Here is a 23,763-nt window from a genome sequence, read left to right as displayed (position 1 = left end):
CAAAAATTGGATTCCACATCTTGCAACAGATATTGTGATGGATTGATAGCATGGGCGGCGGGTGGACCATGGGTTTGGGGAGGCTAGTCCCTGGCCTGGCCTCCCTCTTCTGCCTGAGGCCCTGCCCACCTGCTCCCCAGCCCTAGGCCACTGGAGAGCCTGCAGCCATGGAGCACCAGGTGGCGCGTGCCGCCTCCTCCCCCAACCCCGGAGTGCTGGGCGACGCAGCTCCAGTGCCAGGGCCCCAGCCACCCCAATTCCTGGCCACAGGCTGGCTGCCCTAGCCCCACCCAGCAGGCTTCCCGGAAGAGGAAGCAGTCCGCCTGGGGTGGGACAACTATCAGCAAGCAGGAGGGGGCCTTGGGGCGGAACGTGGATGGAGCCACATGAGGCTGTTTGGGGAGGCACATCCTTCCTCAGCCTATGCTATGCACCGCCCATGATTGATACCCTTAGCAATTGAATGTCCTTGATTTAAAAAAACAAAATCCTCAACCTTGACTTTTGACTTTCTGAAAGGCAGCGGCCCTTTCTGTGGAGTGTAACAAGGCAGAGCTGTTACCATTTTCCTTTCTGATTTTCTGCACTAACACTTGTTGTTTTTTCTGGGTTAAAGAGATGTGGCAATCTGACCAAGTGGCAGACAAGACGACAATGGATGGATGAGCATATGGACAATCATTTTGTTTTTCTGACATGCATCTCTCTCTCTAGTGCAACCATCTGTTGGAAATGAAACTGAAAGGAATTGGGAAGTAGAAGTAAACACTGTAATTCGGCCAGCAGCAGACACCGGGGTACTGTTTGCTCTGGTTGGTGAAGAAGCTTCAGTCCCTTTATCGCTGGCTCTGATTGACTATCACTCTACAAAGAAACTTAAACAACAGGTACAAGCTTTAATCTTCTACTGGTGTAAAACAAAAAGATCCCTTGATATTTCATCAGAATTTCTAGGGCCATTTTCAAAAAATCTCAAAATTTGTGCCTGCCACTTTGTGTATGCATTTGCATTCACCAGTTCAGAATTTTATATGCAAATCAGATGTTTGAATGTCATCAGAGTACAGGAATTCTGCTTTTTGTGGAGACAGTTTTAGAAGGAGGAGTAGACACTTCTGTGAACATTTGGCCCTTATAAAGTATATTGATTCAGTAGCAAATATCTCCACACTGACAATATGGCTCAACCTCTTGAATTTTAGCCACTTTGTTGCATTAGTCTGAATTGTACTATAAACTCCTTTGTACAGAGACTTTGTGTTCTATAGTGTAAGCGAATAATAACTCCACTGTAGTCAAGGGAGTAACAGAGGCCTAACTCCAGAGTGTCTGCAAAGTGCCATGTACGGTATAAACAATATAAGTAGTTATATTCATAATATAGGGTTAGATTTTGCTGTCACAGTTCAGTAGTAATTCCACTGAAGTCAGTGAGACTACTTCTCATTTACACTTAGGGCTTGTTTTCAATACGGGGAGATTGATGATGCTGCAATCGATGCAGCAGATGTCGATTTAGCGGGTGTAGTGAAGACCTGCTAAATCGATGGCAGAGTGCACTCTGGTACTCCAGCTTCCTGAGAAGAATAAAGGAGGTCAACTGGAGAGAGTCTCCTGTCGACACAGCACAGTGAAGACACCGGGGTAAGTCGACCTAAGTTCCGTTGATTCCAGTTATGTTAGTCACGTAACTGGAATAACGTAAACTTAGGTCGATCTACTGCGGTAGTGCAGACAAGCCCTTAGGCTGCTCAACAACATTCTGGCAGTGAGGTGATGCATGGGAGGGACACGAAGGGTCAAATGCCCCTCAAGCAGCTGGCCCAGACAGAGAGAGGAAGGGGCAGGGCCAGAGCCTCCTCCAGTCACATTGCCTGAGATGCTGCCTGGTGCAGTGCAGCGGCTGTCTGGGAGAGCATCTGGCTGCAGTAGCAGTGGGATGCCCCCTGCCCAGGCTCAGCTTCTGGGGATAGTGGCCAAGCAAGTCGGAGCCAGCCCCCCCGTTCTCCCTGGGATGCTCAAAGTTGGCTCCTGTCCCCAGAAGTCAAGCCAGAGCAGGCTGCCGCTGCTCCCTGCCCTGGCTCAGCTTTTGGGGACAGAGCCGACTCTAAGCATCCCGGGGAGAGCGTGGGGGCTCGGACTCACTCAGCTGCTGTCCCGGAAGCCAAGCCTGGGCTGGAGGCATCCCACTGCTACTGAAGCCAGATGTTCTCCCAGATAGCTGCTGTGCTACACCAGGTATCATCCAGGAGTGGCTCTGGGGCCTGGCTGCTAGGAACAGCAGCCAAACATGCCAGGGGGAGCCAGCCCTGTGGAGGACAGAGCTGCTGCCCCCCACCCCCCAGTAACGTGGGGTGGGGACAGGGAGAGCGCAGGGGCCCCGGACTGGGGGTAGGATGGAGAGGTCACGTGTCCTCCCCTTTAGCTGGTGTCCCCTTCCTCCCCCAGTATGGGGAGGCACCAGTCATCTATCCTTAAGCCTCCTTTGAACTGCCGGAGTGGTGGTGTTTACAGTGCTGTTGTAGCTGTGTTGGTCCCAGGATATTGGAGAGACAAGGTGGGGAGGTAATATCTTTTGTTGGACCAACTTTTGTTGATGAGAGAGACAGGTTTTCGATCTGTACAGAGTTCTTCAGGTGTGCTGTTAGTGTAAATGAGAATCTGACCCAGACAATGGAGTTATGCAAGGTATAAATCTAGTGTAAGTGAGCTCAGAACCTGACTTTCAGTAATAATAATATAATCCATTCTTTACTGTCTCTGAAAAAGCCTTCTAAACAGCTGCAGTTACGAGCATTATGAAACGGGAAACGTGCAAGTTTCAGTTTGTGTCTGTGCCTTCACTTATTGCGCTTTTTTGCTATTCAGTTCATTATCTTGGCCATGGAGAACACAGTTGTGTCCAGATTGGCAATAAACGTCTGTGATGATCAGGAACACTCTGTGGACATCTTCATCAGCAAGGGGCAGTTATTGCTCACCGTGGATGGGACTGCAGGACAGAGTGAATTAAGCCATTCCCAGCTACAGGACAGTCTGTTTCTCTTGGAGGGCTACCTGCAGTCATCTGTGAAGACATATGTGGGAGGACTGCCAGGTAATTATCGAGTTCTGCAAAGCAGAATGCAGGTTCTAACAAAAAATAATAGTACTAGCGATTGAAAAAAGGATCAAATGTGTTCGTTAGACTCTGGTGTCAAACGCTCTATTTCTGCCCAAGTGAGTTTTGTTGTGCATGAGTGGGTGCAAGGAGGGCATTTAGCATTGATACCCTGGGTTTTTTTAACTTGTTTTTGTTGAATGACTATATCAGCCTTTTTGGAGAGGAGGAAGCAAGAATAGGAATCTTGGTTGGGTTTCTTTTTGGTCAAAAAATGGGGTTACCTGGTCAAAGAAGAACTATAAGGAGGGTCACTATCAGTCTGGCATAATCTGTGGAGGTTATTACCTCAGATGTATGGAGCCCTGAATTAGCATCACATTCAGCCCACGTACAAGTCTGAGATCAGTATCAGATAAGGACCAAAGCACTTGAAGGTGTAGTCAGACCTTTTGAGGTTCTCACTCCCTTTGTCTCCCCAGCTTTGCAGACTGACTTCAGGCTCTATGCAGGCTCTTGGTACCTCTAACCCTCTGTTGAGTGGGTGACTCATTCACCTCGACTCTGTTGGAAGTCTTAGGGGCTTATTGCTGTGCTTCTGTAGCTTCTCTGTTGATGTTGCCATCCAGAGAGCACTATCTGTAAGAGCTCATGACATTTCAGGCCAGGGACACCCAGGGGGCACAGCACAGAGGCTGCCACAACTTCTGGCTTTTGCAGCAAAAATAGAGCCTCTGCAGGAGTCACTTCTGTTCTCTGCCTGGAACCTGACAGATTGACCTTTGATTTGAATTAAAGATTTGGCTGTTTGGGGTTGTTTCTCATTCTGGCTGAACTGGTTTACTACTCCCTATTGCTGAGAAATGCAAATGAGGAAGCATTTGAAAAGCATGCGTCTCTGCATAATAGTAGTTACTATCTGCAGTACTCACAGCAAGACAAAGTCTTGGTCTTGCTTGTCTAATCCATGTAATATGGGGAAGAGAGGCTGGAGCAGTGCTGGCCTTGTGGTAGGTGCTGCAGCAGTTAAGCCAGCACAGGGGCAGGAAAGTACAGGGCAGCTGAGGGGTAACATAGCAGGGTGCCCCTTTACTGCTGTTCCTAGAAGAAGTAATGTGAGCTTCCCCATAGCTCATGCTGCACAAAACAGATGGGAGACCACACCCTCCTGGGACTCTGGTGTGTTGGCAGGTGCAATAGCCATCCCTCAATAATAGCACTTAGTGGAGTGCCATAATGTACTGTGATTTTGCCCAGCTGTTGCACCAGTAGGAGGTAGCCAATGCTCTCTTTCACCACTAGTGCAGCAGAGGGCAGGATTTTCTCCTGAAAATTAGGAAGTGTCTGTCACGCACTTAGAATGGAGGTAGCTTTCTGTGCTATAGCGCTCTAGAGTAATTTATTTTTAGGCTGGCCTTTCAGTGCAGTATAAGGTACATTTTCATTAGGCTCTAACTGGAGTAGGTACATGTCCTAGGGCTGATTTAAAAAAAATATGGAGGAAAAAAAATCGTGAACATTTTGTCATTTCTCACCCAACATTTCCCATTTTTTTCCTTGAAATTTGGAACAAGTTGACTAGTTGTATAGAGCTGGCTGAACACAGGGCGCGAAGCAGGGGAATGTTAAGTGTTTTTTTTCCCTAATCAACATTTCTATGAACATTTTCATTGAAAAATCAGCATTTGGAAATTTCTGATTAGCTCTAACATGCATATATTATTCCTAACATCAATAATAGGGCTCTTCGCTTGATCTGTGTACATGGCATCTTTAATTGGTCTCTCTTCCATGGACTGTCTGAGCATTAGATTGCAGTGCAGAAAGAGCTTTAATCCATGGAAGCTCATCCTTGGTCACGAGAAGTGGGATTTGTTTCCTTGCTTGCAGGGAAACTCTATTTACACTGCATAAATCCCACTAACAGAAATGTCTCCGAACATCTGTGTCGCTGCAGCTGCATATCTTGCCCCACTGCATCAAGAACACTTTCTATTTATAATTAAGTGGTAGGACAGCTATTTTTCAAATTGTTAAAGGCTCTATCAGCTGGAAACTTCTTCCTGAGTCATCTATAATCCTTATATGCCCTGAAGCAGGAGGATTAAATGCTTATTTTGTCTAGTGTAACAGTAGGTCATTATGGCAAAGGATCCATTTTGTAGATCTTTTAAAATCTGAGCTGTGGCAACCATTTATTTTTCAGGTTTCAGAGTAGCAGCCGTGTTAGTCTGTATTCGCAAAAGAAAAGGAGTACTTGTGGCACCTTAGAGACTAACAAATTTATTTGAGCATAAGCTTTCGTGAGCTACAGCTCACTTCATCAGGTGCATTCAGTGGAAAGGATGCACTGAATGCATCCGATGAAGTGAGCTGTAGCTCACGAAAGCTTATGCTCAAATAAATTTGTTAGTCTCTAAGGTGCCACAAGTACTCCTTTTCATTTATTTTTCTTAAATTCCAAGGCCAGAAGGAACCGTTGTTAACCTCTAGTCTGACCTCCTGAGTAACACAGGCCATAGAACTTCCCCAAAATAATTCCTAGAGCAGATCTTTTTAAAAAAACATCCAATATTGATTTAAAAATGGTCAGCGATGGAGAATCCACCACAACCCTTGGTAAATTGTCCCAATGGTGAATTACTCTCACTGTTAAAAATGTATGCTTTATTGCCATAGACTGAATTTGTCTAGCTTCAACTTCCAGGATTGGCTCTTGTAAAGTAAATCTAGTTGCACTCTAAATCTACAAGAATTACAGCTAGGTTAGCTGCCTTCTTCCTTCTGTGATCTGATCTGCTCAGCAAGTTGCTTGTTTCTTTGATTGAGTCCAGAGGTGGAGCCTTAACATTTGAGTTAAAAACAGTTTAACCAATGAGAAGATTATAAACATTTAAACATTAGGGATGGGTTAACTAACCTGGACTAAATAAACTGAACCAAATGTTCAACCGGAAGTTTCACTGAACTGAATTTTTTTCATCATTTGTTAGTTGGGGCTGACGCTGGGTTGTTTTCATTTTTTTCCCCTGTCCTCCTGTGTTTCTTTATTTCAGCCAGAAATGGAAAAACCCCAAAACAGCAGTCACTCTTTGTATGTTTTTTAAGGAAAATGAAAAAATATTATTTGGCCTCCATATTAGCAGTATCCCCCATATTAAGTAAAGACTATGATGCAGATATGGAAGAAGCATTATTGGATTGCAAGGGAAAAAAGCAACAATTTATTGATGATCACCATACTTCAATAAAATTGTTTTCTACGGTATATTAAATTCTGCTGAATCCCTGATTACTTCAAATTTTGCACAAACAAATTTTCTTAAACTTTTCATCAGTGTACAGACTAAACAGTTTATGTGAAGAGACTGAATCTTTGGATTCATAACCAACTTTTGTTTTTCGAGTGCTGTCCATTCCACATTAGGGGTGTGTGTGTGGGGGGTGTGTGTGTCTGCTCACTACATGCACTGGTGCCGGAAGTTTTTCCCTCAGCAGTATCCATAGGGGAGCGGCTCTGGCACCCTCTGGATTGGTGCCTGCATGGTGCGGTGTAAGGGGGCTGCCAACTCCCCCCACCTTCAGTTCCTTCTTGCTGCCAGTGACAGCGTATGGAACGTTTGCCGCTCTTACAAGCGTTGCTTAGGCTTCGTTTATACGAACTAGAGGTTTTTTTTAAAGTTAGTTAGCCCTTACCAGTAGTTAGTTTTACTTAGTCGGGGGATGGGGCATGCCCCGTTCCAAGGCTTTAAGCTCTGCCATCGCTGCAAACGGCCCATACCTATGAGCAATCCACATAGTAGCTGTCTCAGGTATCTTGGTGAAGAGTACGTAAATGAGAAGTGTTGAATCTGCAAGTCCTTTAAACCTAGGACTAAAAGAATGTGAGATCAGACTCAAAGCGCTCCTGATGGAGTTGGCACTCACTCCAGCCCCGGAACAAAAGTCCAACTAGGTTCCCAGCACTGCGGCATCAGTGTGTAGTGCCCCGCCATCGACAAGCTGACACCAATCCCTGTCCACGGCCCCAGCCAAGAAGTCTATGGAGGCCAGTAGGGGATGGTCTCCTATTCCCCGCAAGGGGAAGGACATGGTTGGGGGTGAGCTAAGACCCGTGCAGGATGGCTCATCTGCCCCGTCAGGAAGTCGGGCCTTAGCTCATGTCGAGCAATGCAGCCCACCCTGTTCCCTGCCTGGAAGCCCGGATGCGGAGGCAGGCCTTCATCAGCTTCAGGTGCTGTTGATGCCTCATGTGCTCCAGGCTGCGCTGGAGATCCTGATGCTCCCGGCGCTGCCCAACCGGCCCTGGCAGTGCCCAGATCTCAGGGTAAGCCCGCCTTGGGACTTTTCTGTCTGTCCTCGCCCCATCAGTACCTCTCCCCATCGTGCCACTGTTCACCCGCTCGAAGCCGTCATGCCTTGAAGTTAGGGAAGCAGATGCATCGGAGTCCTCTACAGTAACCGGACTGTGGGCACCAGCAGCAGGATTCTAGGTGGGCCTTGCCGGTTACCTGGTGCAGACCCACAGAGGCATGCAGTCACCGGCAGGAACATCAGGACCAGCCCTGTGTGTCACCAGAACGCCATTACAGATTCCAGGAACGATCGGAGGACCGCAGGCCCCACCAAAGATCCCTGAGATGGGTGTCACTGTATTTGGGGAGATCCCTCTGGCGCCTGGACCACGATACCTCCAGGTCCCGCTCCTCATCCAGGTACCGAAGCGCGAGGCATGGATTGCCAGTCCCCCATCACAGATCCGCTGAGTGCTGCTGGTCACCGAGGTCCCCATGAAGGCACACGTCCTTCTCAAACCGCTCCTCCTCTAGACATGACCATGATTATCGCCAGGCACAGAATCGTCGCTCCAATAGATCCGGGTCACCAGGTAGCAATCACTCTAGATATGGCTCTGGTGCGGAGTAAGGCTCCACATCGGCGGGGCAGCCTCCCAGATCCTCGGGGCCGCCTGCATCATCAGTACCGAAACCGGCCCTGTGGTACCCCTGGAACCCATGGGGGTTCACCCAACTCTCCCAGACTGCCTGCTTGGTGTCGGAAGCCTCGAACAGGCCTGTGGCCTCGACGACCCAACTCCCTCCAGTACCTGAGTCCCCAGGGGATAAGAACCCGCAAGTCTATGTTGACCAAGGGGAACAGCCTTCTGGACCACCAATGGGTGCCATGGAACCCGCTGTAATGGCCTCCTCCTCGTCATCACCGGACATGGCTATCACGGAGCCCCCTTACCCGGTTCCTCAGGATGATGCTAAAATGGACCAGGAGCTGTTAAAGAGGGTCATGTCCAACCTTAGCCTGCAGGCGGAGGAATTGGAGGAGCAAGCAGGCTCCCTATTCAACGTCTCCTACTTGACAGCCCCTGCTAGGGTGGCCTTTCTCCTTCACGAAGGGGTATTGAAGATACCCAGTGCTTTGTAGCAAACACACTCCTCTCTTCCTCCCATTTCCAAATGGGCAGGGTATAAGTACTTTGTCTCAACTAAGGGGCACAAATACTTTTACTCCTATCCTGCTCCAAATTCCCTGGTGGGCAAGGCAGATAACCACAGGGAATGCCAGGGGCAACGCAGAACTACCCCCAAAAATAGACACCAGGAGACTGGACTTGTCCGGATGGAAAATTTATTCCTCATCTAGTTTATAGTTGAGGGTGGCCAACCACCAGGTCCTCCTTGACCTCTACGACTTTAATATGTGGCAGACCGCGGCCAAGTTCAAGAATGCCCTTCCGGAAGGTTCCCATAAAAAATTCTGGGTGATCCTCGATGGGAGCACGGTCACTGCCAGGGCGGCCCTTCAAGTAGTGTCTGACACGGAAGACTCCACTACCCACACCATAGCATCCACCATCTCCATGCGACAAGCATCCTGGCTGCTCTTCTCTGGGTTGTCCTCTGAGGCTCAGAAGTCTATTCAGGACCTCCCTTTCAATGGCCAGACTCTGTATGTGGAGAAGACGGACAACAAATTACATGGGCTGAAGGACTCCCAAACCACTTTATAAAACCCGGGGCTCTATGTTCCAGGCCCAGCATGTAAGTGGTTCAAACTGCAACTTCCCCAGAGGCAAGGGGGCCAACCTCAGCAGAACCTGCCGCACAAAAAGCCCAAGAGCTATAGACTGCTCATGAGCCACCAGCCCCCACCCTCTGCCAGTCGGCTCGACCCACTCCAAGCAAGTAGCTAAAAAGTTGTTTGAGGGTACACCCGAGGGCAGCCTACAGTCTGTTTCCTGGATCCAATTTGTTCCCTAAGTTGGTTTTTTTGCAACCAACTTTCCTTTTTCCTCCCGGCACCCTCCAATTTATTTCCACCCTCTCCCACTCCCCATCTCTCTTCAGGGACCCTTCTCATGAGAGTCTTCTCGAGCAGGAAGTTCAGGGGCTCTTACAGCTGGGCCTCCGTACCGGAACAAGGGTTTCTATTCCTGGTGTTTTCTGATCCCAAAGGCAAAGGGTGGTCTGCGTCCCATCCTGGACCTGCAAGATCTCAACAGATACCTAAAGAAGCTAAAGTTTCACATGGTCTCGCTGGCCTCCATTATCCCCTCCCTGGATCCAGGAAACTGATATGCCACCTTTGCCCTTAAAGACGCATACTTTCACATAGCAATCTTCCCAGGACACATGCTTTCTCCATTTTACATTTGGTTCAGCCCACTACCAGTTTGCAGTCCTTCTCTTTGGCCTGGCTACAGCACCAAGGGTGTTTATCAAGTGCATGGTGGTAGTCGTAGCCTACCTCAGGCAGTGGGGTAACCAGATTTACCCGTACCTTGATGACTGGCTGGTCAAAGGCAACTCCAAGGCTCAGGTCCAATGCTGTGTCACTGTACTACAAGCCACGTGCCGCTCCTTGGGATTACTGGTCAACCACAAAAAGTCCACGTTCGTTCCAGTTCAAAGGATAGAATTCATCGGAGCCATGCTCGACTCGACCCAGGCAATAGCGTTCCTGCTGTTAGACAGGTTTCAGGCCCTGACGGACCTCATCGCAGAAGTGTCTGCATTTCCCCTGACAGTGGCCAGGGTGTGCCTGCATCATTTAGGCCACATGGCAGCTTGCACATACATGGTCCGCCATGCCAGGCTCTGCATGCGCTCCCTACAGCAATGGCTGGCTTCAACCTATTCCCAATCCAGCAACCACCTGGAAAAGATCGTAACCATTCCTCCGGTGGGTCTCGCCTCGCAGCAATGGTTGGACCTATCACAAGAAGGTCCTGGAAGGAGTCCCATTAGACAGTTCCGCTTCATCTGTTGAGCTAGTGTCGGACGCTTCGGACCTCGGTTTGGAGGCATACCTTGGACATCTCCGGACCCAGAAGATGTGGACTCTGGAGGAGACAACGTTACACATAAATGTCAAAAAGAAAAGGAGTACTTGTGGCACCTTAGAGACTAACAAATTTATTAGAGCATAAGCTTTCGTGAGCTACAGCTCACTTCATCGGATGCATTTGGTGGAAAAAACAGAGGAGAGATTTATATACACACACACAGACCAATCTCTCCTCTGTTTTTTCCACCAAATGCATCCGATGAAGTGAGCTGTAGCTCACGAAAGCTTATGCTCTAATAAATTTGTTAGTCTCTAAGGTGCCACAAGTACTCCTTTTCTTTTTGCGAATACAGACTAACACGGCTGCTACTCTGAAACATAAATGTCAAGGAGCTCAGAGCAGTCCGGTTGGCCTGCGAGGTCTTCCTGACACACCTGTTGGGCAAAGTGGTGAGAATCCTGACAGACAATATGGCCTCAATGTTGTACATAAACAGGCAAGGAGGAGCGTGCTTGTTGGCTCTCTGCCAAGAGGTTCTCCGTCTCTGGGACTTCTGCATCTTCCACAGCATCCATCTGGAAGTTTGTTACCTCCACAGTATCAGGAATGCCCCAGCAATCACCTCAGCAGGGACTTCTCTCACCACAAGGTGGCCTGCATGATCTTCCAGAGGTGGGGAACTCCCCAAGTAGATCTTTTTGCCACCAGGCGAAACAGAAAGTGCCATTGGTTTTGCTCCTGGCAGGGCTTGAGCAAGGGCTCCCTCTCTGAGGCCTTTCTCCTGTCGTGGGCTGAGGATCTGATATACATGTTCCCTCCGATCCCTCTGCTCAGTCAGGTCCTAGTAAAGATCAAGAGGGACAAAGCACAGGTTATCATGATCGCCCCTGCGTGGCCTTGCCAGCACTGGTTCATCATGCTCATGAACAAGGCGGTGGCCCTTCCCTATCATCCGGAGCTGCTGTCACAGGATCACGGTTGGCTCCTACACCCCAACCTTGCGTCTCTACACCTCTCGGCGTGGATGCTCCATGGTTGAACCTGGAGGAGCGTACCTGCTCAGAGGTGGTCCAGCAGGTCCTCCTGGGAAGTAGGAAGCCATCCACGAGATTAATTTACCTGGCCAAGTGGATGAGGTTTTTCTGCTGGCTGTCAGAGCACAGCATTTCTACTTCGTGTTCTTCAATGCAGTCCATCTTGGACTACTTACTGCAGCTCAGGAACCAGGGTCTAGTGCATTCTTCCATCAGAATGCACCTTGCAGCCATCTCTGTGTTCCACTAGCCGATCCAAGGTCAGATGGTCTTTCCTCACGACATGGCTGTCAGGTTCCTGAGGGGCCTCGAGAGGCTTTACCCACAGGGATGGGCCCCGTCCCACAGTGGGACCTTAACCTGGTCCTCTCCACGCTCACCAGCCCACCTTTCAAGCCACTGGACTCCTGCTCGCTTTCCTACTTGTCCTGGAAGGTCAGTTTCCTAGTGGCGATGTCACCGAGACGAGTCTCAGAGATTAAGGCCTTGACCTCGGAACCACCTTACACAGTGTTTTATAAGGACAAGGTCCAGCTGCGACCCCACCCAGCCTTCTTGCTGAAGGTGGTATCTTCCTTCCACATGAGTCAGGATGTATTTCTGCCAGTGTTCTGTCCCAAGCCGCAGAAGACTTCTGAGGAGAGGTGTCTGCATGCACTAGACGACTGGAGGACCTTGGCTTTTTACTTGGAGCGTACCAAGCCTTTCGGTAAATTGATCCAGCTCTTCATTGCTACGGTGGATAGGACCAAGGAAGGGCCTTCCGGCTTCTTCACAGAGGATTTCCAACTGGATCACCTCTTCCATAAAGACCTGGATCAACTCTTGCATAAAGAGCTAACAAAGGTCCCGCCACCGCCAGTCATCAGGGCCCATTCAATTAGAGTGCAGGTGTCTTTGGTGGCCTTCCTGGCACGCATCCCAATCCGGGACATCTGTAGAGCCGCGACATGGTCCTCGGTCCACATGTTCACGTCTCAGTATGCCATCACTCAGCAGACCAGAGATGATGCTGGGTTCGGCAGAGCTGTGTTACAATCTGCACAGCCGTGAACTCCTACCTGCCTCCATGGGAACTGCTGGGAGTCATCTAATGTGGAATGGACATGAGCAAGCACTTGAAGAAGAAAAGATAATAACCTGTTCTGTAACTGGTGTTCTTCGAGATGTGTTGCTCATGTCCATTCCACAACCTGCCCTCCTGCCCCACTGTTGGAGTTTCTGGCAAGAAGGAACTGAGGGTGGGGGGAGCCAGCAGCGCTCCCTATACCGTGCTATGCAAGCGCCACTCCAGATGGCACCAGAGCTGCTCACGGATACTGCTGAGGGGAAAACTTCCAGCACTGGTGCATGTGATGAGCGCACACACCTAATGTGGGATGGACATGAGCAACACATCTTGAAGAACACCAGTTACAGAACAGAACAGTCTTTTCTGAGGTTCATCCATCACAATTTATAAAAGATTTACTTTGGAAGTACTAGAAATTCTTTACTAATAAGTTGCATATATACTACTACTAATAATAATATAATACTAATGCAATGAAATTAATTCATTTTTATAGACCATCTTAGAAGTCATAGCACCCTTCATGTCACTCAGCTCATCCCGTGCCTACACTGCCCTTCGCCCCTTTCCCCCTTACCTTTGTTACCCTAGACCAGGTATTCAGTCAGTTTCTCCTGAGGTTAAAGTTTAGTTTAGTTTCCTATGATGCACCCCAATGGTGATTTATCCCCTCACCTAAGAAGCCTGTTATTTTAAATATGGCAAATGGGGAAAAGCATGAAATAAAATTGGTTAAACTATGCTAATTTAGCTGGTCACTGTAGAAAATACCCTGTAGCTAGGGCTTGGGGCATTGTTTAAAGAACTAAACAAGATATGTAAAAGTAAACCCATTTCATGACTGAGAGGTGTGGCACCATATGCTTCTCTATCTGTTCTGAAGCCCAAAAGTCTGTGGACCAAATGTAAAGCTGCCAAATTCTGTAGAGTTATGCCTGCATACACGAACCTTGAATTTGGCCCTGTGTGTATCCAAGCACATCATGTTTGGATTTTGTCTCTCTCCAGGGAAGTAGTGTTAATGTCATAGGAGAATCCTGTAGATCTAGTCCTCCTTGCTTTGATGTGGAGATGAGGGGTTTACCCAGATTCCCATGCCATTGTGAGATTAAATCATTCTTGAGCAATTCATCACTTTGTTGCACAACCAACTTGATTAACTTAGCCTTAAACTGTAGACAGACAAGCTAGTGGCCTTTAGGGCATGAAAGAGGACACTTATCTCAGTAAGCTTTCATTTAACGGTTTTATTGTGTCCTTTTTGCCTTTTAATCTCTGTGTTTAAGGAGGCTAGGTGATAGAATTATAGAAATTAGAGTAGTAGTAATAATATCAAAATTTTCTTCTAATCTATTGGCATGTACTAAATTTCTGTCTTTTTTCTGGTTTCAGTATTTATATGGCCATTAGTGGGCATTGAATAAAAGGTTTTCTGTGTACCCATTAAAGCTCTCTTAAGGTGTGATAATAATGTTAATTTAGGAAGCACTATTGCCTTCAGCTCCTTTCCAGAGAATGTTATTAACTTCTTTATATGCAGTGTAAAAAGAAAAGGAGTACTTGTGGCACCTTAGAGACTAACTAATTTATTTGAGCATAAGCTTTCGTGAGCTACACGATGCATCCGATGAAGTGAGCTGTAGCTCACGAAAGCTTATGCTCAAATAAATTTGTTAGTCTCTAAGGTGCCACAAGTACTCCTTTTCTTTTTTGCGAATACAGACTAACACGGCTGCTACTCTGAAATATGCAGTGTAGTTATAGCCCTGTCTGTCCCAGGACATTAAAGAGACAAGGTGGGTGAGATAATATTTTTTTTATTGGACCAACTTCTGTTGGTGAGAGAGACAAGCTTTTGAGCCCTGTAGAGATCTTCCAGTCTGGGAAAGGTACTTCCAGCATCACAGCTCAGTGCAGGGTGGAACAGATTGTTTAGCATAACTAGACAGCACATTTTAAGGGACCATTCAAGGTAGAGTTGCCTGTTAACACCTCTGCAATCATAAGATCAGAAGAAGTGGTTAGTGAGTTACAGTTTATTGTAATAAGCTATTAATCCAGTGTCTCTATTCAGTCCATGATTTTTAGTGTCTAGCAGAGTTAGGCCTTGTCTACACTACAAAGTTTTGCTGGCAAAACAGGGGAGGTGTACATGCTACAGAGCTACCTTTGGCTGCAAAACTGCTGTTTTGCCGACAAAACAAAACCACTTCAACAAGAGGCATAAAGCTTTTGGCGGCAAAGTTAAAGTGACAAAGCATTGGTGTAGACACTGCTGTTTGTTTTGTTGACATAACTGGTTTCCGCTAGAATCTCACAATGTCCACTGTGACCTCTCTGCTCACTATTTTGATCTCTGCTTCTCTGCAGGCATGTGCCCCTCCCTTTTCAAAGTTCTGGGAAATATCTGACAACTGAGCGTGCTGCTCCCTTTGGGGAACAAAGAGCAAATCATTAACGTGGAATGCTCCTGTTCTGCCCTGCACTAGGAACACAGCTGCCTGCAGCTGCGGGGAAGAGGTGGGGAAGGCTGCTTTGCTGCTTTGACATTCCTTAGCTATGGTTGCCAACTGTCTAATCACACAAACCCAAACACCCTTGCCTTGCTCCCTGCCTCGTCCTTTCCCTAGGCCCCACTCCTGCCCTGCCCCTTCTTTGAGACTCCATCCCCCTTCCCTCTGTTGCTCGCTCTCCCCCACTCTCACTCACTTCCATTGGGCTGGGGCAGGGGATTGGGGCCGAGTGGTTCGGAGTGTGGGAGGGGCCTCCAGACTGACCCTGGGGCAGGGGGTTGGGGTGCAGGAGGGGGTTTGGCGTGTGGGCTCTGGGAGGGAGTTTGGGTGCAAGGGGGGGGCTCTGGCCGGGGCAGAGGGTTAGGGTGTGGGAGGGAGTTTGGGTGCGGGAGGGGGCTCAGGGCTGGGGGTGGAGCTGTAAGAGGGGGTGTGGGCTCTGGCTAGGCCTTGCTTACCTCAGGTGGCTCCTGGAAGCAGCGGCACGTCTCCACGGTTCCTAGGCTCGGGGAGGTCAGGCAGCTCCGCATGCTGCCTCTGCCTGCAGGCACCACCCCCACAGCTCCCATTGGCCATGGTGTCAGTGCTCGGGGCAGGGGCAGGGCGCAGACACCCCCTGGCCACCCTGTGCCTAGGAGCTGGACATGCCGGCTACTTCCGGGAGCCACACGGAGCCAGGGCAGATAAGGACCCTACCTTAGCCCCACTGCATCAGTGAAGGGACTTTTGGCCTGTTAAAATCTCACAGATAGCTTTCAATAGCTCCAGGGAGATGGAGGCTGATTCCGGGAGACTCCCGGCCAATCTGGGAGGGTTGGCAACCTATCCTCAGCATGGAGAACTCACGGAGCTGCTCAGGATGCTGCTCCCGGCATCTGAGGAGGCTGTGGGAGAACTTGGAAGGAGTGAACCGCAGGCAGGCAGGCAGAGCGGGTGGCTTCTGGAGAGACTGCTGTGCCGAGCAGAGCCGAGGGCTGATGTGGGGGAGGGGGTGCCCCCCTCCCCTTTCTCAGAATAGGTCAGTCAACATGCTGTCTCCCCTGCCCCAGACACCCAGTCTCCTCTCCCTCCCCCCACACACTTACCTCCCTTGAAAAAGTGGCTGACAATGTACTAGGGTGCCCTGGAACAATGGGATTAAGAAGCCTGCATCGTGTGACGCTGTACCTGCCCCATGAGGCATTGCAAATCCTTCCCAAAGCACCCTGCAGCCAGTTGCACAGTGAGACAGTTATCCACAGTGCACTGCTCTCTGTGTGGATGCAAGAGCTGTTAGTGTGGATGCACTCTGCCAACCAAAGGAGCTAGTGTGGACATGCAACAGCGACTTTAATTAAAGCAGGGTAAATTTTGCCGACAAAACTTTATAGTGTAGACAAGGTCTTGGGAATTTAAGCTCCCAGGCTCGTCTTTTGAAAGTGTTGTGCAGGTTTCCTTTGAGGATGAGGACTGAAGTTGGAGAGGGAGTGATCGCTTTGTTAAGAGTTCCAGTATTGCCAAAAAATCATGAGTCAGGCTCACCAAATATGAGATTACTTTAAAAACATGAGATTATATAAAAATAATAGATTTTTATTTCCCTTCTGCTCTTTGAGCCTTTAGGGTGCGCTAGGGTCACATTCCGAAGCTTTCTCCACAGCCACAAGGGCTAGAAACTTACTTTTTCTTTAAGAATGAAGGCTGAAATCATCACATATCCACTTGACTCCAGGAGCTGGAACTTTAAGGAAAACAAAAATTACCATGCGACTCATGACAAAATCATGAGAGTTGGCAACATTGCCAGGTGATAGGATGTTTCTATCTTTTATCATTGTCCTGTGTGAGTTCACCGTGATTATCTGGTTTCACCCACATAGTAGTTGTTGGGGCATTTAGTGCACTGGATGAGGTACACCGCATGTTGTGATAGGCATTAGTATGATCCATGGATCTTGAAAGGTGTGTTATTGGTGGGAGGGTCGTAGCGGTAGAGATATGTCTGCAGGTTTTGCATCTGTCCTGCAGGGTCTGGTGCCCCTTTGAGTTGGTGTGTCTGCCACCAGACCCTGCCAGACAGCTCTGGCAGAGCCTTCCCAAAAGTGGGAGCCAAAGCCCCCGCCCCCCTGTGGCCACACACCCGGCCAAGCCAGAAGCTGGATCAGGCCATGGACCCACCAGCTGCTTGGAGAGAAGGGGGGAGGGGCAGAACAGCCCTCAGCCCATGTCCCTGCCCTGCGCCCCCCACCCAGGACAGGTGGCAGGTTTGCAGATCCCCACGGCTGCCTGCGTAGCTCTTACACCGACCTGGCTCCGGCGGGGGACAGGGCCTCAGAGCCGCAGCCCAGCCATGCTAAAAGATGTGCCGCTAGGCAGCTGTGAGGTGCTACGGAACTTCCACCTGCCCTGGGTGGTAGGCCCAGGGATGGGGACATGGGCTGGGGGTTGTTCTCGGGCCTCCTGCCCTGGGCAGGTAGGTCTGTAGCGCAGCATCCCCTGCTGCCCGGGCTACAGCTGCTGGCCTGGCAGGGGAGCCATGGCGAAAAGTGGAAGGGCCCTGGCCCTCCCCCATTCTGGTGCCACTGCTGCCAGAATAACAGATGCAAAATCTGCATCTGTTGTTCAGGCAGGGGCTGTGGGTCTATTACAGGAGTGGGTGGGTAGGTGGGGCTTTGTGGCCTGTGTTATGCGGGGGGTCAGACTAAATGATCACGATGATCTCTTCTGGCCTTAAAGTCTGAGTCTAAGTTGAAATGGAAAAGCAAGGAGGATCTAATGTTCAAAGTGTGGGACCAGACCCTCAGCTGATGTAAACTGGCATAGCTCTATTGAAGTCAATGGACCTACGCTGATTTACACCAGCTGGGGATCTGGCCTGTGACCTCGTTTTGTGTGTGTAGAAATGGAAGCTTATGTGAGGTCCCTTTTTTTTTTTTTTTTTTTTTAAGGCCCTTAATATGAAACAGTGTTCTTGCATTCTGCTTACCTGGAGGGTGGAAAGGAAGGGTACATAATGGAGGAGAGGAAATGGGAGTGTATTAGAATTAATCCAAGTACCAGTCATCTAAACTTGGTAGGGATGGTGTTTATTGAAATTTAAGGAAGTTAAAGAAATTTTCTTCTGCTTTTACACAGATGTTCCTGTCACTTCCACTCCAGTCACTGCATTCTACCATGGCTGCATGACTGTGAAGATGAATAATAAGGCATTGGACTTAGATGAGGCTTTTTACAAGCACAGTGACATCACATCACATTCTTGTCCTCCTACTGAGACTGGTCAATAGGTACCACTGCAATGTAAAAGTTTTATATTAAAAAACTTTCCATGCTTTTTTTTAAGATATAAATTATTCAGACTTCCCGCACTATGTGTATAGTTTCTCTTCAACACTGAAGTTATGTAGGCGCTACTGATCCTCACAAGTCAAATTGATTATTGAAATATTTCTTTGCTTTGAGGTTTAGAGTTTGTAATATATTTGTAAATAGTTCAGAAGACTAAGATTAATGATCCAAAACCGAAGATTATACCTAAAGTGAATGTTAAGACTGTAAAAAGACTGATGGATAGCTGTAATGCAGAAAACCTGGTAATATGTCAGTGTGAACTGGAAGAAAAATAATATTGCTGTATTATTTTTATTACCAAACATTGCTTTCTGATTTACAAAACATGAAAATAAAATATTTACATAAAACTTCTTAACTTAACTGCACTGAGATTGTCTCTTGTGGATGTGATTTCAGACTGTGGATGATTTGTAGAGCCGATGACATTTTATTAATATTTCAGTGACTAGTGTGTTCATTGGCCTCTGAAAAACTGTAAATAGGCTCTGGACTAGCGAGCAAGCTCATTTTTAGGTGGCGGGGGAGATGTGTGGGTGTGGTTTTTAGGATTTGTTTTGTAACATGCTCTCCAGAGATAACAGGCTCAGTCACATCCTTTAGAAAAAGCTCTAGGTCAATGGAGAACTTGAAAGTGAGAGGAAAAATTGGGTCAGCAGGAAACAATTAAAAGGAAAGCCTAGCTCAGGTAGAAGCTGAAGTGTCTTATGTCAGTAATCAGTGAGGCAAGTGATGAAAGATATATCAAGAACAGGGAATATCTTGCAGTGATGCAACTTTTGCGACTTAATTTTTAGGCCGGCTAACTCACCATGAGCCTATAGGAGCACTGAGGCTTTGTGATTAAGTGTGAGCTACCCAGGCTGAATAGCAGTGTGGGCTGAGAATGTGTATGGGCTTATTCACCAGAGGATGCAACAGAACAAAGTGTGTTAATTTCCATGCTTACCAGTAAGGGCTCTTCAGGATAGACACAGTAGGATCTGTTTTAAGCAGATGAGACTATCTTTCTCACTGCTGCACACTGGCTCTGTTCAAATTTTTGTGTCTGTTTTGCCTACTCACTTTCAGCTATTGCTAGTCTCCAGAGAGGTTACGAGCATGGGGACAGTTCCTGCAAGTTGCTGAGCATCTCTTGAGGTGATGTCATCCAGGGGATTTTAGGATGATTGGAATTCCTCCAGAGACACTTGAAAGCATGCAGCACTTGGTCCATATTTTGCATCAAATTAGAGTAACAAATTGAGTGTGAGTGATTGAATATCTTGTTATGGTTAGAATTCAAACATTTTGTGGATGAGGATATCTTGGAGTACAGCTAGAATTTCATGCATAGTGCAAATAACACTGGGTATGCCAGTATTTTGATTTGAGATTTTCTTTTTGTTCAAGGAATTTTTTTTAATAAACTCTAGATTCATTAGGTGACAAATTATATTACAAATAGAATCAGAAAAACAACTTCTGGGGCTTGCAAGGGTCAGTATGGCACAGATCCAAGTTTACTAATATTTTTATAGATATTCTGTAGCACTTATATACAGTGTTTTACCTGGTCAAAGCTAGAGAGAGAGTCAATAGATTAACCTAATAACCTCCAACTTTGCCCATAGTTGTAGTCCAACTATCCAGATAGAACTTTCCCCAGGAAAAGGATGGGCAACTGGATAAAGTATCCCATGGGGGGAAAAAATCCTTACTGCCAAATGTGTTTGGAAGAGGGATATGGAAACTGTACTGTATATAGCCACTAGATAATGCAACATCAAGACTGACTGGTTCTCTGAGCCAGATAGTCAAGGGTGATGCAGCAAGACTGAAACGGTCAGGTCTGCAGCTTCAGAGTCAGGCATCAAGTCGTTAGTGCTTTAAAGAAGGCCAAATAGCAGAAGTCCATGCACATTCCAAGGGGACCAGATAAAAGTTCTGAAGGATATTTATTCATTAAAAGTAAATGAAAAAGGAGACGGGCTTACAGGATGAAGGTGAATAGGTCATGTATACCAGTAATAATTTAGGTTTCAGAGTAGCAGCCGTGTTAGTCTGTATTCTCAAAAAGGTGCCACAAGTACTCCTTTTCTTTTTGAGTAATAATTTAATTTGTCTTACCTTTTGAGGAATGGGAGGACGGAAATCCAAATACTCCGGATGCTGCTTCTGTTAGGAGATGATAATGGATCAACTGGTGACATGATTAGGACCTAGGAAAGGTTTTATTTAGGTTTCTCATTTCCAGCCTTACTGGGGAATGCTACAGGTATCATAGCCTATGGTGATTCTCTATTGTATTGTTTTTCTGGTCATTTCAGGTCTTTTCCTACATCAGTATCCCATCCTTGCAACTTGAAGTAGCTCTAAAGAAAACAGCACACACTTGGAAGACATCCGACACTTATTACTAATTGGAGGAACAAAATCCAGTTTAAGCACTGTTCTTTTCAAAGAGCATCTGCTAGCAAAATAATTTCACCTCTAGCATTTATGTTATTTCTGCAGTACTTTCCAAACAAATAGCTGTGTGGCATATGTGAGTCACAAATCTGTGTAATCTTTATTAATGCCAATGGTTATATTTATAGTGCCAGAATTATCTTGGATACTGGAAATAAGAATTTTATGGTATGAGGTGGTGCTTTGTAATTCCACACTCGATATTATGTGAAAGGGAATATAACAGCATACTGTGCTTAAAAAAGTTAATTGAAAGAATTGACATACATGGGAAATACATCATTTTGATGCAAAAATTGCTCCAGTTATTTGTGTGTAAAGACTTTATATACCTATTTTGTGTGGACAAAACATGATTTATAGTATAAAGATATGGAGAATATAGGAAAGTGTATTATTTCTAAACTGATGACATCAGTGATGTGCAGACTGGGGGGAAAGGTGAGTGTGATGATAGGTCGGTTTCTTCCACACACCTTTGTTTTCTAACTGGCAGCAGTGAGAAGTCAGAATAGGATACATACCTTCCTCCTCAATCAATTATACAGAAAAAGTGAAATCTCCATTTTCCCCCACCCTCCCTTTTGAAGCAGTTCATGTAGTTCACTAAGCCACTGAAGTTAAAGGTGTTGGTCCATTCTAAAACTTAAGGTTCATACCATGTGCCTTCTATGCTTCTAACCAGCCAAAATTCACATTATACAAAACTGGATATATGTGCAGTTTATTTTGTGCCTGAGGAACTGATCTGTTTGTTGTTTTTATGTTATACAGTCATGGAAATCCAAGCACTTATGATGAACTAAAATCACTAGCTCATGTGTTTTGAAAGTAACTTACCTTTCTCTCTGCCTTGCTTAAAATCTTTTTTTTTTTTTAAAAAAAAAGCTTGAGTGCCAAAATTCTGCTTGCCTTGCTCCTGCAAGTCATTTCCCTGCACCTTTTTCAATGGGGCAAAATCTAGCCCTGATCCTTTTAAGAAACCATTCTGAACTGAATAGATAGGTTTCTCTGGTGCATTTTGAATAACGTTTCATATTTTTGTATTGAATTCCTTTTTTTTGTACAACAAGAGAAAACTCGTTGATGGATGGAAACTTACTACATAATTTTATGATCTTTTGGTGTGTTCAAACGTTCACATTCTTGGAAGGAAAGCAATCTAGTATTCTTAATAGATTTTTTTTTAACTGTAACAACTGTTTAAAAGCTTAAGGATAAAATACATCTCCCTTCCCATTTTGCACTTTGACTGTTGGGGAAACTTTTTTTTAAGTTTCCAATGTGGCACTGGATTAATTGCTGCCCAGTGAGTTAGGTCTATGGAGCAAACTACATTTCATGTGCTGTTCCATAGTCCTGGTGTGGCAAAGAACATTGAAGCCCTCGGGGTGCTGCAGGAGGAATCAGCAATTCAGGGTCATGAATTAATATTTTCATGCTTGTTTAAGCACTGTCATCACTGATTATGGCAGCATAGAGCTGAGAATAGTGCTTGCTACTTATCCAGTAGAGGGAGTACAAGATCATGTCTTTCCTTTGGATGCTACCTCCACAGGAGTTACTGTGTGTATATGTATTTTTAAATTCTCTGTAGTGGGAGGCTGGCTAGGAAAACCCCCCTAAAAGCAATACCCTGAGCATTCACTAATGCATTGCAACAGCTTCAACACTGCTGGACAAGTCTCTTTTTACATAATAATTTAGGTCAACATGCAGCATTTTAGTTTCCATTTTTACTAGAAAAGGAATCATTTGCCACCATCTCATCTGCCTTTTACAGTATATGGAAAAATACAGAGTTCAATACCATACTAAGTAGTTTATACATGTTAAATACTTAGCTAAAGGTGCAATTTCCAGCTCACTGATATGACATTTTATCATTGTTAGCATTAGCTGGACTGGTACACATTTCAAACAATTAAAACAGCCCTATTTTATATTTGTACCTTACTTTTCAGAATAGGACAATACAAAGACCTCTGAATTTTGCTTCCCCTTTCTTGTGATGTGTACACCAACTTAGGTTCAGTATAAATATGCAGACACAGCATATTTTATTGTCAATAACTGTCACACAGTATTTATTGGAACAACATTTTTACCAAAAAGGGGCTATTAACTGAATAGTATAAGGGAAAGAAAATCTGGTTTCTTTCAATCCAGACTACCCACTTGTATCCACCAGACTACAACGGTTCTAAATCACTCTGAACTGGTTTATGAAAATGGAAAGTATCCAAAGTGTTTCTTTGTTTCTTCTAGTGGAAAAAAAAAGTCATTATGTATTATGCTAAGAGAGAAAATCATGCTCATGTTAGCCAGACAATAATGTCCCAATTGACTACATGCAAACTGTGTGGTGACTGATACCTTCCTTTGGTGACGTGCCTTCCTTAGGTTTCCAGGATTCTGGTTAGCTCACAGTGAGTTGGGGTTAAAAGTAGAACAATCATAAACACAAAACGGTTTCCTAATAGTCTGCTGCCCATGCAGCTCAGTGTTTCTAAAGATGTCTTTTAAAAAAAAAATCAGTTAAAATATAATTCTGTGTTCTAGGGTGCATAGGGTGGAGGCTTTTCTTCCGGCAGGAAGTAAGTTGGTGTGTATAGTGGCGGGGCATTGGGTGGGAGACCATAGTTTGAGCTGGACTGAGATGGAGGCTGAGTATCATCAGATAAAGAAATATCAGTAGATGATGATGCTGGAAAATGGCTTGCAGGCTGTAATTAAACAAAGAAAAAAAATCAATCTTCAGGAAGGGATTACAGACATGTTTGCAGATGTACTATGTTAAATGTATATGGTATGTACCATTAAACCTCACGCATCTGTAATGTGCATATCCCTGTGGTGGTGTTAATGCACACGTTATCAATCACTGACATACAGTGCCCCTCGAGGTGAGACAGTTGACACTTATCACTTAAATTAATCTTCATATGAGTTTTATGCCTGTA

The 23,763-nt window shown here is 46.2% G+C and overlaps 2 protein-coding genes across 6 annotated transcripts in view; one reads left to right on the top strand and one right to left on the bottom strand.

Annotated features, from left to right (window-relative positions):
* Window positions 1–21,609, top strand: part of GAS6 (growth arrest specific 6) — a 98,796-nt gene extending 77,187 nt beyond the window's left edge. For 2 of the 3 annotated variants that reach the window (XM_038387543.2, XM_043507646.1), the window contains 3 exons: window positions 715–887; window positions 2,869–3,097; window positions 18,134–18,699. In XM_038387543.2, the coding sequence (XP_038243471.1) occupies window positions 715–887; window positions 2,869–3,097; window positions 18,134–18,285 (554 nt within the window). In that variant the 3' untranslated portion in view covers window positions 18,286–18,699. Of the gene's footprint in view, window positions 1–714; window positions 888–2,868; window positions 3,098–18,133; window positions 18,700–20,658 lie in introns of those variants that run through there. The other variant, XM_043507613.1, reaches the window with a different exon arrangement.
* A 77-nt stretch (window positions 21,610–21,686) lies between these two features.
* Window positions 21,687–23,763, bottom strand: part of TMEM255B (transmembrane protein 255B) — a 106,321-nt gene continuing 104,244 nt past the window's right edge. The window contains exon 9 of one of the 3 annotated variants that reach the window (XM_038371897.2): window positions 21,687–23,526. In XM_038371897.2, the coding sequence (XP_038227825.1) occupies window positions 23,359–23,526 (168 nt within the window). In that variant the 3' untranslated portion in view covers window positions 21,687–23,358. The remainder of the gene's footprint in view (window positions 23,527–23,763) is intronic. The other 2 variants (XM_038371892.2, XR_006278793.1) reach the window with 2 other exon arrangements.

Source organism: Dermochelys coriacea, chromosome 1 (genome assembly GCF_009764565.3).
Source record: "Dermochelys coriacea isolate rDerCor1 chromosome 1, rDerCor1.pri.v4, whole genome shotgun sequence".
In the NCBI taxonomy this organism is placed as follows: domain Eukaryota; kingdom Metazoa; phylum Chordata; order Testudines; family Dermochelyidae; genus Dermochelys; species Dermochelys coriacea.
The sequence above is the reverse complement of the archived record's forward strand: the minus strand, read 5'-3'. Positions and strand labels throughout refer to the sequence as shown.